General features: G+C 41.9%; 1 protein-coding gene across 14 annotated transcripts in view; it reads right to left on the bottom strand.

Moving 5' to 3' along the window:
• Window positions 1–15,701, bottom strand: part of dtna (dystrobrevin, alpha) — a 190,056-nt gene that overhangs the window by 84,327 nt on the left and 90,028 nt on the right. For all 14 annotated transcript variants that reach the window (XM_078397348.1, XM_078397353.1, XM_078397342.1 and 11 more), the window contains 2 exons: window positions 13,046–13,131; window positions 7,540–7,694 (listed from right to left, as the gene is read on the bottom strand). In XM_078397348.1, coding sequence (XP_078253474.1) covers window positions 7,540–7,694; window positions 13,046–13,131 — 241 coding nt within the window. The remainder of the gene's footprint in view (window positions 1–7,539; window positions 7,695–13,045; window positions 13,132–15,701) is intronic.

Genomic DNA, 15,701 nt, shown 5'->3' with positions numbered 1-15,701 from the left:
ATAGTAAACTGATCAAAATATTAAATGAAAACTAAAGAGAATAAATGGAATAGCAAACTAGATTCAATGCCGGAGGTAAAAGATGATGTTGGCAACTGTTTTTGCCACTGAAGGGAATTGCCATGGGGTACCATGTTGCTCAGACTCAGCCCCTTACTTTAGGAGCCAAATAACTCATACAAAACATTGCCACATAGTTTACAAGGAAGAGTAAATTCCTAGGCTGCAGGATAGATGGCCTGGTCAATTGGGCAGAAATGCAGAGAAGAATTTCAGAGAAATGAGGGAAATTGGAACAGAAATAACCAACTTCACTCACTTACTGCAGAAAGAGACAGTGCTACGCACCTACATTTCGCTGCCAATATCTTCTGAGAAGGGAAATGTTTCCATAACTCTAATTTTAACCTTCCCAATTTTCCCAGTCTTCCCAATTTCAATTTGTTCGCAAATACTCAAAACTTCACGTTTTGTAGCATGAACAAATCCAAAGTTTCCATCCTTTTATTGCAGCTTTCAGAGTGCAAGGACTGTATTAAAGAGGGAGAGCCAAAAACTATTCACAACTGTTGTCGACATGGAGTTTGCACGTTGTCTTTTGGATTTTTTCCAGCTGCTTTGGTTTTCTCAGGCATTCCAAAGACGTGCAGGTTAGTAGGTTAATTGGCCACTGTAAATTGTCCTTTGTGTGTAGATGAGTGATAGAATCTGGGAGAGATGATGGAAATGTGGAGAGAATATGTTGCAAGGAAAATAAGTGGGGGAAAAGGAGATGGCACACACATGATGGAACAAAATGGTCTACTTTTATGTTATGAAATATGGAAATAGTGTGCAAAATGTCAAAATATTTCCTTTTTCCGGCAACCTACTGAATTGTAAGCTGCTAGAATTGGCTGGATGTTTAGCACTGTCTGAAATAAATATTGCCAGAGTCCTGGAAGTGTTTAATAATCAGAGCAATGTGAACCATTGGAAAATTTGAAAAAATGCCAAAAGATATCCATTGCTCAGTTTCCATATTTTCTGTCAACTACGAAACATGAAGTACGAACTACGAGTCATAAAGTTTTACAGCACGGAAACAGGCCCTTCGGCCCTCTTTGTCCATGCTCACCAAGTTGTGTTTCTGAGCTAGTCCCATTTGCCTGCATTTGGCTCATGTCCCTCCAAACCCTTCCTATCAAGGATAGACACAAAATGTTGGAGTAACTCAGTGGAACAGACAACATCTCTAGAGAGAAGGAATGAGTGAAGTTTTGGGTCGAGACCCTTCTTCTGATCTATATCTGTCCAAATGTCTTTTGAAAGTCATAATTGTGACTGCTTCTGTGGCTTTCTCTGGCAGCTCGTTTCAAATCCAGACTACTCTCTGAATGAAAAAAGCTGTGCACGGTCCTTCTTAAATGTCTCCCCTCTCACTTAAACCCAGGGCCCTCTAACATTCTTTAATACAAAAAAGTTATAAAGATGATAACATTCAGTTGAAGGAAACCATGCCAAATCAGTTTGTTGGATTTGCGTTGTTTCCACAAGCAGCATAAAAAAGACGGGTCAATCAGCTGATCTGGTTTTCAGCTGCAATAACCTTATTAGGGCAAATTATTTTGTTTTCAAGATTCCTTACAGTACTCAAAGATCTTCCAGTGTGTTGTTCAAAATGAGGCATAGGACTTGACAATTCTTCCTTTCCCCTTTTTATACTCTAACCCTTTCCTCTTTTTCCACAACCACTCATTTTCCAACTTTACCCACTCTCCTTCTCTTTCATAATATCCACAACCCTTCCTCCCAATTTGCTGCTTCTATCCTTTTCCCATATTTTACTTTATCACAAACCAATTGATCCCATGGTTCTTTCATCTCTCACTTGAAATTGTCCCACAGGTCCCTTTTAATGTTTTCCCCTCTCACCTTAAATCTATGTCCTCAAATTTTAGACTTCCATACCCTGGACCACTCACCATTATTTATGCCCCTCATGATTTTATATGCCTCCTTAAGGTCACCTCTCAAACTCCAATGCTCCAGGGAGAAAAGTCGCAGCCAGCAACTCAAATCAGCCAGTCCCACTTGCGAGTACTTTTTGCACCCTTTCCAGCTCAATGACATTCTTCCTATCGCTGGTCAACCAAAACTGCAGACAATACTCCAAATGCGTTTTCACCAATACCTTGTATAGTTGTATCATGATGTCCCAACTCCTAACTGATAAAGACAACGATGCCAAATGTCTTCTTCAGCAGCATATCTACCCATGTTGCCACTTTCAGGGCACCATCTACCTGAATCCCGAGGTCTATCTGTTCTACAACTGTGCAGAGTCCTACCATTTACTGCTAGGTCCTGTCCTGGTATAACTTACCAATATGCAACATCTCACACTTGCCCAAGTTAAATTACATTTGCCACTCCTAGGTCCACTTCCCCAGTTCATCGAGATCCTGTTGTAATATTAGATAACCTTCTTCACTATCCACTATGTCATCAATTTTAGTGTCATCCACAAACTTACTAACCATGCTAACAGCATTCTCATCCAAGTCGGTAATATAGATGACAAACGATTGTGGACCAGCAACAATTCCCGTAGCACAGGCAGCTCAATGGCACACCAGTAGAGTCGCTGCCTCACAGTGCCAAAGACCTGGGTTAAATCTTCACTATGGGTGCTATCTGTATGGATTTTGTATGTTCTCCCCTTGACTGTGTGGGTTTTTTCTAGGTGCTCCGGTTTCCTCCCACATTCCAAACACGTTCAGATTTGTAGGTTAATTGGCTTCTTTAAATCGTCCCTTGTGTGTGGGGTGCAAAACTGGGATAACATAGAACCAGTGTGAACACAGTGTGATCTTTGGTCGGCATGGACTCGGTGGGCCACAGGGTCTGTGTCCACACTGTATCTCCAAAACTAAACACACTACTGGTCACAGGCCTCCAATCTATAAAACAATCCTACACTACCACCCTCAAACTCCTTCCATCAAGCTAATTTTGTATCTTATTGGATGGCTCACCCCAGATCCCACATGATGTTACCTTCTGGACTAGCCTATCATGGAAGACCTTATCAAAGATCTTACAGAAGCCAATATAGACATCTGCTGCCCTGCCCTCATTAATCCTCTTTGCCACTTCTTCAAAAAACAATCAAATGTGTGAGACATGATTTGTCATGCTCAAAGCTATGTTCACTATCCCTAATCAGTCCTTGCCTTTCCAAATATTGGTGGATCTTGACCCTTCAGTAAAGTACCTGTTTGTTTTTCTCTTAACCTCTCTTTATTTTCGATAGCTTTGATCATTATTTCGCTTCTCTGCATTCTCAACCTTGGTTCCATAAGTTCATGAATGATAGGCTATTTGGCCCATCAAGTCTACTCCGGCATTAAATCATGTACTATTTTTCTGACTATTTTTCCCTCTCAACCCCATTCTCCTCCCTTCCTTTTCCTTCTCTGCTGATTAATTTGTCTTCAGGTTCTTTCTACCTTTTGTTGTCCATCACGGAATCAAGGGATATGGGGAGAAAGCAGGAACGGGGTACTGATTTTGGATGATCTGCCATGATCATATTGAATGGCGGTGCTGGTTCAAAGGGCTGAGTGGCCTGCTCCTGTACCTATTTTCTATGTTTCTATCATTTGGTGTCACAGTTGAGTGGAAACCTCAGGAGTACAGTGTATAGCTGCTGCTGTATTGTGAGTTTGGTGCCTTGCATTGACAACAATGATCAAGTCAAGTTTATTTGGCTGAAATCCTTACGTTTAGGTTAAGGCTTTGAGCCACAAAGTGCCAGGCAGGGAGAAATTAACCGAGGTTGGGCGTACATGAGCTGAAGATACAATGGTAGGCATTAAGAATGTGCAGATGTTTTAGATGTTGAACAGTTCACGGGAAAGTTAATGTAATTTCAACGTTGAGAAGTTCTTGAGCTGATTGTTTCTGCTAACATCTGCATATTATTTTTGTGGTCTGTGTTAACCACAAACAACTTTACTTCCACTAATTTCTCTTCTAATAACATAATAGGAAATAAAAATGTTGTACATTTTTATTTTCTATTATTATTATTATGATATTATTATTATTATGATGTGGAAGTAGAGTTGTTTGTGGTTATCACTGACCTCTGAAATAATTGGGAGCTTATTTGGAGTGATTCATATCCTGGAAAAAAATATTCTGGGAGCTGCTGGGCTAAATGCAGTAGCATACGTATCGCAAGGATCTGCCCGCATTTTGTGATGTTATGGAATCACCTGGCGAGTGGGTGCTGGAAAGAGACCAAATAAATACAGCCCATTTTTAATCTATCTATGGGCAAATAATCTTTTCACACAAATGCAAAAATAAAACAAAAATCAGGTGTAGAGAGATAGAACAATATTATAACTTTCCGGGGTGCCTTAGTGTCCACATGATTTTCATTGCATAATTTTTCCAGGCACCATAGTACATGATATTGATCAGATGGAAAGTTGGGCTGAGCATTTACAGATGGAATTTAACTTGATGAGTGCATGCTCATGCATTTTGGAAAGTCTAATAAGGGCAGGATATATACAGTAAATGGTAGGGCACTAAGGAAGGCAGATGAACATAGGGACCATGTCAAGCTAATAGTTCCCTGCAAGTGGTAACACAGATAGATATGTAGGGTATGGAAGAAGGATAACAACATACCTGCTTTCATAGTTTGGGACGTAGAATATAAAAGTGAAGTTACTGATCAGACTGTACTTAGAGGATTTTGTGCAGTTTTGATCACCACACCACAGTAAGAAAGTGCTAGTGCTGGAGAGATTACAGAGGAGATTCACTAGGATATAGCCTGGATTTGAGGAATTCAGTTATGGGGAGAAATTGGCTAGACTGGGCTTGCTCTTCCTGGTGCGAAGGTGGCGAAAGGATGTCCTAACAGTGGTATATACAATTATGATGCTCATAGAGAGGGTAATAGGTCAGAATTTTTCACCCATGGTAGGGGTTTCAAAAACTAGAGAGCGAAGGTTTAAGGTGAGAAAATAGTTTTAAAGTGGATCCTAGGGAAACGTTTTTTTCAAAAACAGACTGTCGCTGATATCTAGAACATACTACCAGAAGTGATGAAACAGATTCAATTACTACGTTTCAGAGACTTTTAGACAGGCACTGAAAGCTGGAAGGCATGGAAAGATACAGACCTAATGTGGGCAAACAGTATTAGTGCAAGTGGACTTGAAGGATATGAAAGGCTGGTGATCCCATTTGTGTGCTGTACAACTCCATCACTCTGACACACAAAAATGCATTTGCAGAGGAATTTTCAACCTCTGTTTTTTTTTTTAGTTTAACCAGGCTTTACCGAAGCAGCATCAAATTCCATTCCTTGACATTATTGAGATCTTGACCTCCTATGATCTCAAATAAACTCTCTCAACTTCCAGCAATAGCAAGACCAAATAGACAAGGAACACTCCTATGGTTCCTGCTTGTCATTCCCACCCTCTCAGAGCATGGTCCCAACCAAAGATAATAGAGCAGAGCAAGATAGACCACTCCGTCAAAATCACCTATACTGAAGTGTAGTACCCAAGGCAGCCATTTTAGTTGGCAAAACCCGCAGTACGTTATGCCTCTTGCAATGTAATCAGTGTTTTTGGGGAACAGTATGTGTGATGATACCATTAAAATGCAGAATATATCTCATCTATCAATTCACAGATTTTTGTTATTTTTCTTTTAAAATGTTTAGGCAAGTTTCTGCCTACTAAAATGGCGCCATGATGTAATACGGCTTTTAGGGTCGAGTGGTCTATCTTGCTCTGCTCTATTATCTTTGGTCCCAACCCCTTCCCATTACTGCAGCATTCACATATTTTCCTTTAACTAGAAGAGTGTTGCTTGCATTGTGATAAAGATTGTTACAAAAATTGCACTTGCTGTACCAGATAATAAAACCTGCAAAACATCAATGGAGAACATGGTGCTGCAATTGGTCGCATCAGTGTAGTGTTGCACAGAGAAACTTGACAATGTTGTTCCATCAACTTCACAATTGAAATTCTCAACCCTTATGCAACTTTCACTAATAGCATTAGAGTAACCAACAATATTCTTTGTACAGATGAAACAGATAAAAGCATTTACAACTGAAAGTGTCTATTTTCCAGTGATTATCCTAAAAGAAAAGTACAATTCACATGTGTGCAATATGCAAACAAGCCAAATATTCTGACCCAAGAACAAGAGCAGGTAATTCTGCTGTAATGTGTTTCCACAACACAAACGGAACATTACACAAGTGAGGAATGCGGGAACATTATGCATTGCACAGGCCGTATTGGTCAAACCACATGATTTTGATTGTGTACTAGAGAACCGTTAAAAGTTACATTGGAAATCAACAAGGAGAAGAAAAAGCAGTCTTGGATTGAAACAGTATATATGGGTGAAAATCTGTTTCCATGTAACCTCAGGCACCATTATCTCCTAGGAACACAGACAGTTACTAGTTTCAACGTGGGTGACCATTAAAAATAACACGCAATTGCTTCTATTGAACAATGAAGCATACAGCCTTTACTTTTTTAGCCTTCAATAACAAAAATAAATGTATTGCTATTGAAAACATTTAGGTTTGAAAATCTTGCAGGAAAAATAACTTTGTTATTGCTAGTCTGAAACTCTAATGTCCTTCACCCCCTTTCTATCATTGACATAATTGTCTTTATAATGTGATTTTGTATAATACAATATTTCTTTGGTACTCAACTATTGAGTTAGCAGAACTAATGCACATTATAGAATAATGTGCGTTGGTGAGGCAGCATTTTAAAGCATTATGTTCAGTTCTGGGCACGATGTTGTAGGAAAGATGTTGTCAAGCTGGAAAGGATAAAGAGAAAATTTACAAGGATATTGCCAAGGCTAGAGGATCTGAGCTTTCGGGATAGGTTGAGTAGGCTGGGACTCTGTTCCTTGGAGCGCAGGAGGATGTGTACTAGATCATGAGTGGAATAGATTGGGTAGATGCACAGAGTCGGCGAATTGAGGACCAGAGGACATAGTGTAGGTTTAATGTGAAGGGGAAAATATTTAATAGGAATCTGAGGGGTAACTCTTTCCACACAAAGGGTGGTGGGTGCACAGAACAAGCTGCTAGAGGAGGTAGTTGAGGCAGGGACTATCCCAACATTTAAGAAACAATTAGACAGGTAGATGGATAGGGATATGGAGGGATATTGGAGGGATATGGACCGAACCAGACAGGTGGGACTAGTGTAGCTGGGACATGTTCGCTGGTGTGGGCAAGTTGGGCCGAAGGGCCTGTTTCCACAGTATCACTCTATGACTCTAATGCACGATACGCATGTACGTACAGTATGTGCTCTTGTGCCTCCACATAGCTTTCGCCTTACCGGATATCCATGTCATCAGGTTCAAATAGATCACTCACAATGTGTTATAAATAACAAATAAAATAAAAGTAGATTGATATGCATATACATTGTTCAGCTGGAGATGAAGAGATAATTAATGTTAATGGTTCTTCACCTGCTGGGAAAAGCATGATCTTGATGCTTGCTCCGTGTACCCAAAGGAAGGACCTTCGAATACAGATGTTGGCAACTTCAGCACATCTCGTAGAAACTGATCAAACTTTGCATGTATCATTATTCCATTGGAGTCTGATATTTGGGAGAAAATATCTAGAAGATATTAGGAAAAAATGAAAATCATAAAAGATTTTACAAACAAGTAACATAAAAAAACACCTATTAAATTAAGAACATTGGTTCAAAGGCACTTTATTGTTACACGTACCTAATTACAGTGAAACGCTTTTTTTGCATATAGATCAGTGACAATTCTACTATACATTAGGCGCTATCATACTAAGTATGGTAGAAGTACAAGAACAGTCTAGCACAAGTACAGGCCCTTCATCCCAATAAGTTCATGCTGAATATAATGCCAATTTAAACAATCTGCCTGATCCATATCCCTGCATATACATCCAAAATTAGCTATAGACTTTAGCTACCCAATTGAAAAAAAACAGCAATGATCAGTCCCACCATACCTATCTGAAATACTGATAATGAGCCTTCACATAACTTCCTTTGGATTAATTCAGCAAGCTGATTGTGTGAAACATGATCTTGACAATTGTATTAATAAATTAAGCAGGAAATAATCAATCAATCAATCAATTTTTATTTGTATAGCACATTTAAAAACAACCCACGTTGACCAAAGTGCTGTACATCTGATTAGGTACTAAGGAAAAAATGAGACATACAGTAGCACACAAACATAACAGCACATACAAAACAGTTCACAGCGCCTCCTCAATGGGCCTCAAATAAGTTTAATTTAGTTTAGACTTTAGAGATAAAACGTGGAAACATGCCCTTTGGCCCACCGAGTCCACTCCGACCAGCAAATCCTGCATATTAACTCTCTCTACACACACTAGGGACAATTTACAATTATACCAAGCCAATTAACCTACAAACCTGCACTTCTTTGGAGTTTGGGAGGAAACCAGTGATCCCAGAGATCACGTGGAGAACATACTAACTCTGTACAGACAGCGCCTGTAGTCAGGATCGAACCCGGGTCTCTCGCGCTGTCAGGCAGCAACTCGACCGCTGCGCCACCATACCGCCAGTTATAACAGAAGATATTAATGGCCACTGGTTCAAGTGGACCCGTTGGATCCAAACCTCTCCTGCATTGGTGTAGCACCCTCTTCTCCCCTCCCCTGCCCCCTGGGAGTATCAGCAGTATTAACATAATTTAAAGGAGGCAACTACCTATCATGTGCATAACCAAATCCTCTTGCATTAAAATCACCATGTACAGGGCATTTTATTGGGCATTTCAAGCATAGTGATGACAACCAAGCCTTACTGAGATTGGAGTCAGAGGTGCTTATGGATGCTTGATGCTTTGAATGCTAAACTTGGTGTAAGGCCTAAATGCCAATAACACCGAGCACCATCACAATAACTGGATGGTGCTGATTAAACCACTACGTCCTCAGAGATAAAGTTTTCTTCTCAGCACTTTAATGTATCTTAACAGAGCTACAGAGGTCTGCTGAAGAAGATATCCACAGAGAACAAACTCATTCCACTAAATTTTTCATTTCAGTGGGGTGTTGACTTATTTTGTAAATAAGTGGCAGCTGGGCTTTTGTTGTGCTTTCAACTAACCAACAGTACAGAGATCTAGCAGCTCACTTACTGAATGAATAGCAGCTCCCAAAAGGGAAATTCAGATGAAAGCAACAAAGAAATGTGTTGTTTTTCAGATATGTAGGCTAATGAGACATAGCGAAACAGTCAGTCAAACATCGCTGTCACTAAATGTCAATCTGCTGTCTTCTGAATATTTTAATATTATCAGTTTGATGATATCGCCAGGTTTTGCTGTGAGCCCTGACCCACCAAATTCATTAAGAATGATAGAAATGTAAATCAAAGAGGATGTTATTCGGCCTATGGTGCCTGCCAAGCAAAAATTGAGTCATTTGATTTAATCCCACCTCCCAACATTCAATCTATAACCCTGAGGACTATTGCTTTTCAAATGGTATGTTTTAAGCCTTTCAGATTGTGTGTTTGAGACATGTGACGCCTTGCTGAATGATAATATGAATGATAACATCCATGGTACATGGATAGGATAAGTTTGGAGGGACATGGACCAAGCGCAGGCAGGTGGGACTAGTGTAGCTGGGACATGTTGGTCAGTGTGGGCAAGTTGGGCCGAAGGGCCTGTTTCTACACTGTATCACTATGACTTTACAAAGCATTTTTGAACTCCCTTCTAACCCTTCCACCTGTTAACTTAATGATTCTAGTTACTGTCTTCATTGCCAAGGAAAAACGGGTCCTTTCAAATCACTCGTCCCCACTAACCTCACCAACCTGCCGCAACCACTAACCCGTGTCGGAAAAAACTGCAGGTGCTGGTTTAAATTGAAGGTAGACACAAAATGCTGGAATAACTCAGTGGGACAGGCAGCATCTCTGGAGAGAAGGAATGAGTGATGTTTCGGGTCGAGTCTCTTAACCACTACATTCCACTCCCCGTCAACACAGGACAGCAATTCACCAGCCTTCCCTCACTCTGATAACAATCATAACTTAGGGTGGACAGATATGGACGGAGAAATTGCACTTGGTTTTAAATTTGGGTAAGTTTGAGATGTTTGGGAGGTCAAATGCAAGAGGAAAGTATACAGTTAATGGCAGGCTCGTGCATGTCCAGAGAGACCTTGGAGTCCAAGTTCTTAGCTCCCTGAAATAACAATGCAAGTAGATGGAGTGGTAAAAAAGGTGTATGGTACACTTGCCTTCATTGGTCAGGGTATTGAGTACACGTGTCAGAAAATCACATTATGGCTTATAATTTTGGTGAGGCTGTATTAGGTGGATTGTAGCTCTGGTTACCCCTTTAGAGAGGGTGCATAAGAGGTATACTGGGATGCTGCCTGGTTTAGAGGGTATTATCCATAAGGCGAAAAATCGGACAAACTGGTATTGTTTTCTTTGGAGCATTGTAGGTTGAGGAAAGACGATAAAAAATTATAAAATTATGAGGGCCTATAGATACGGTACACAGTCAAACCTCACACTGCCCACCATGGAAATGTTAAATATTGGAGGACATAGCTTTAGGGTGAGCGGAGGAAAGTTTAAAAGGGATGTGTAGAGCATGTTTTGTTTTTACACACAGAGGTAGGTGCATTTTAAGCGCTACCAGGGATGGTGAAGGAAGCAGATAGGGTAGTGCCGTTTAGGGGGCTTTCTGGGTAATGGAGAGATACAGATCACGTGCAATCAGAAGGGATTAGTATAATAAGGCATCATGTTCGGGACTGACACAGACATTAGGAAGTTTGGCATGTCCCCACAACTCTCACCAACCTCTACAGATGCACCATAGAAAGCATTTTATCAGGATGCATCACAGCTACAGCACCATCCAAGACCGCAAGAAATTGCAATGAATTGTGGATGCAGCAAAGACTATCACACGAACCAACCTCCCTTCCATTGACTTCATCTACACTTTATGCTGCCTCGGGAAGGCCACCAGCATGATCATTGCCGAATCTTACCCCAGACACTCCCTCTTCTGCCCTCACCCAACCTCCCTACTATTGACTCCATTTATAATTCACAAGGCCAGCAGCATAATTAAGGATGAGTCAAACCCTGGCCACTCCCTCTTCTTTCTTCTCCCATTAGATAAAAGGTATAGAAGTGTAGAAATGCACACCACCAGATTCAGGAACAGTTTCTTCCCAGCTGTTATCAGACAACTGAATCATCCTACCACAACCAGAGAGCAGTGCTGCACTACTTATCCAGCTCTTTGGAGACCCTTGGACTATCCTTGATTAGACTTTGCTGGCTTCACCTTGCACTAAACGTTATTCCCTTATCATGTATCTATACACTGTAAATGGATCGATTGTAAACTTGTATTGTCTTTCTGTTGACTGGCTGGCACGCAACAAAAACTTTTCACTGTACCTCAGTACGTGACAATAAACTAAACTGAACTGAACTGAGACATCGTGGGCTGAAGGATCTTTGGCCGTGCTGTACTGTTCAATATTTCTAATAACCTCATTGATGTTTGAGGTCCCAATTCTCCTGATCCACCCCATACGATTCCTGCACCACTGGTTCGTTACCCCCACTACCAGTGTCTTCCGCCCTCCTGAACTTTGCAGCACCTTGGCCCTAAACCAAATATATTTTTTTGCGTTCCGTTCTTTTTCCATTAACGTGTCTTTATCGGCCACCATTCAATTTCTCCCACACAATTAAAAGAGCTGATTTCAATTTCTGCAGGCTTCTCCAAATCCTTGTATTAAAAATTCAGCTTTTGAGCCATAGTCAAACACATAAAATATTTGAAGCACAGAGATAATATGTAAAACACTGTAACACATTTACTTTAGATAGTAAATGACATCCATACAACAATACCAATATAAGATAGTCACAGGCTTTTTTCTAAAGCTGTCCACCTGTACTACTACTTCAGTATGATACAACATGTTTCAATATTTTCTAAACTTGATAAGTATGCAAAGCATTAGGGGCAGCACAGTGGAGCAGCTAGTAGAGCTGCCAAATGGGTAGGAAGGAACTGCAGATGCTGGTTACACCGAAGATAGACACAAATGCTGGAATAACAGCGGGACAGGCAGCATCTCTGGATAGAAGGAATGGATGACGTTTCGGGTCGAGACCCTTCTTCAGTCTGAGTCAGGGCAGAGGGTCAGAGATAAGGAGGTGTAAGGTGTGAAAATGAGACATCATAGGGGATGCGGTTCAAGGAAGGTCAATGAAGATCCTAGCTAACATTGATCTATTCTGCATTTTTGTTGATCTCATCCCCTTTGATGTCTCATTTTCACCTTACACTTCCTTATCTCTGTCTCCTTCTTCCCCGACTCTCAGTCTGAAGAAGGGTCTCGACCCGAAACGTCACCCATTCCTTCTTTTCAGAGATGCTGCCTGTCCCGTTGAGTTACTCCAGCATTTTGTATCTATCTTTAGTAGAGCTGCCACTTCACTTCTCCAGTGATCCAGCTTCAGTCGTGACTTTGGGTACTATCTGTGTGGAGTTGCATGTTCTCATTGTGATTGCAAGGGTTTCCTGTGGGTGCTCTGGTTTCTTCCTATTTCATGAAAAAAAAATTGTGCTTTGTAGAATAATTAACCAATTTAATTCTCCCTTGTGTGTAAATCTGTGGTAGAATTTAGGGAAAGTTGTGAGGAACATGGGGAAAATAAAATGGATCGGGGTCGGATTTGTGTAAAAAATGGTTGTTAGATGGTCAGTATAGACATGTGGGCTGAAGGGCCTGTTTCCATGCTATATCTCTTTTTGACTTATCATGGCTTGTTGGGGTTGTGTCAGGCAGTATATAAAGACAACTTGTTCCTTCTTACATCTCAATTTGGAGGCAAGTGTAAATCGTGAAAAAGGTACGCATTATGACAATTATTCTGCACAAAACACTTACATCTCAGTTTATCCAGAATCTTCCCTCCACATATTGTTGCTAACGCCACTTTCACGGCAAAAACCGATATTTTGCCATGGCCTTCTCTAAAGAAAAAAAAAATCAATCACAATGTGACATTTTAAACAACAACTGCTTTCAGTCATTCATCTAATGAAAAAGAAACATGAAGCTAATCTGCTTTCGTAAAGAAATGTAATATTTTCGACAGGAGGGGGGGTCGAGTGGGTGGAGGGGAGGGTGGGGGTAGGAGGGGAGTGGGAGGGGGGAGAGTGGGGGGGAGAGTGGGGGGAAGGGAGTCGGGGAGAGTGGGGGGAAGGGAGTCGGGAGAGTGGGAGGAGGAGGGGTGGGGGAAAGAGGGACAGTGGGTGTGGGGGGCAGGGGAGGGAGTTGGGGTTAAGAGAGAGTAGTGGAGGAAGGGGGACAGTGCGGGGCAGAGTAGAGTGTGGGTGGGGAAGAGGGGAGAATGGGGGGAGGGGGTGGGGGGAGGAGGGAGTGGGGGAAATGGGGGGTGGGGAGGAGAGAGTGGGGGTGGGGGGTAGAGTGGGGGGGGGAGGGGGTGGAGGAGAGAGTGGGGGGATGGAGTGGGGGTAGGGGAGGAGCAAGTGGGGGTGGGGTCGGGGGGATGGAGTGGGTCAGTGGGGGGAAGAGGGGGGGATAAGAGGGATTGAGTGGGGGGGTTGAGGGTGCTACAATGCAGGAGAGGCTTTGTGTCCAGGGCTCACTCACTCACACCCTCTCCCTTTCCCTATCCCCCCTCTACGCGGAATGGGCCCAGTGGTCTAGTGGTTTAATATAAATCAGTAACTTCTGACTTGGAACTTGATTCAGATGTGTTATTCTATTTTATTATTTGGATGGTGTTGATGGGAATGTAAGAAGAGGCTACAGCAAAAATTGACAGAGCAAAGGGATCACTCTTTGGGCCAGAAGAGATTTAGTTTAATTTAATTTAGTTTAGTTTAAAGATACAGTGCAGAAACAGGTTCTTCGATATGATGGGTGGACATGGTCTCCTTCTTCCTTGCAAGAAATATGGAAAAAACAAACTGTTTAAAGTTCTCTTAAGAAAATATCCTTGGGTCTGAGACGTATTTCAAGAGAGGCAAAGTGTAAAGATGTGTGAGGCAAGTTTTATTTTTTACACAGAGGGTGGTGAGGGTCTGGAATGCGCTGTTAGAGGTGGTGGTTGAAGAGGCTCTGTTAGTGGCATTTTAAAGACTTTTGTATAGGCATATGGATATGCAGGGGTGGAGGACTATGGGTTATGTGCAGGTAAGATAATTGATGGTCTTGGCATCATTTTCAGCACAGCCATTGTGGGCCATAGGGCCTGTTCTTCTGCTGTATTGTTCTATGGTCTATAATAGACCGCGGGACGGGACTTAGCTGCGCACGGCTCGGCCGCGGGGCCTTCCATCGCCCGGCTCGGCCGCAAGACGTTTCAGCGCCCGGTGCGACTCGGCCGCGGAGACTTCCATCCCCTTGCGGGGACTGTGCGGGTCGGTCGAGGACGAGCTGTCTGTCCGTGGGCGTGGGGAAGAGAGTGGAAGTTTTGTTGCCTCCATCACAGTGAGGGGTGTTTGGAGTCACTGTGGTGGACGTTTGTGTTGGGGTCATGTGTCTTGTGTTCTTTTTTGTGTGTGACTGCTATATAGTTTCGTTCGGTACCTTGGTACCGAATGACAAATAAAGCTCTGTTGAACTGTTGAACTGTTGAATTGTTCCTGTGTCTTGAGATTGTGAGACAGAGCTAAATCAGATTACATTATACACTGTGCATAAATGGATTGCAATACAAACATTAGATCCATAAACATTTATAACATGGAAACTTATTTGGACCTTTATGCCAGGATCTTGTTAAAATAATTCTGCAACAATCCTATTCTGCATGCACATTTCTCATGATCTTTTTGTTAAATCTTTATGATCTTTTCACATTAAAGAAGCAGGAGGTTAAACTCAACAAGAACTGAAGTCAGGAGGCCATTCTGACCTTGCTCTGCTATTCAATAAGATAATGGGTGATTTTTTCAAAATTCCAGCACAACTTTTAAGGGATGAGGGCTTTGCAGGCTGTCACCACTGAATTGCCCATCTCTAGTTGCCATTGAGAAGGTGGTGGTGAGCTGCCTTCTTGAACCGCTGCAGTCCTTGAGGAGTGGATTTTTCCAACATCCTGTTAAATTGTGAATCCCAGGATAGTGACCCAGTGGCTGAGAAGGAATGGTGATATTTTTCCAAGTCAGGTCGGTGCAGTGCTTGGATGATAACTTCCAAGTGGTGGTGTTGCCATGGCTTTGTTGCTCTTGTCTCTCTAGCTGGTAGAGGTTATGAGTTTGGAAGATGCTGTAATGCATCCTGTAACTTGATGCAGACTGCCACTACTGTGCGAGACAGTGGAGGGTATGAATGGTTATGGACGGGGTGCCTGTCAAGAGGGCACACAACACTGGCGCAGATTAACCCTTGATCCCTTATACTAAAGCTATCAATCTCTGTCTTGAGATGTCACAAAACAGTTTGTGATGGTGTGCCAACATTGTGCCTCCTGCTTATTATAACGGTTGCAATGTCCAGCACAAACCACACATTAGCAAAGGGTGAATTTCATAAGTGGTGAGGGCCAGTCACATTTAGTCTGCACTATTTA

This window comes from Rhinoraja longicauda, chromosome 4 (genome assembly GCF_053455715.1).
Source record: "Rhinoraja longicauda isolate Sanriku21f chromosome 4, sRhiLon1.1, whole genome shotgun sequence".
Classification (NCBI taxonomy): Eukaryota; Metazoa; Chordata; class Chondrichthyes; order Rajiformes; family Arhynchobatidae; genus Rhinoraja; species Rhinoraja longicauda.
The sequence above is the reverse complement of the archived record's forward strand: the minus strand, read 5'-3'. Positions and strand labels throughout refer to the sequence as shown.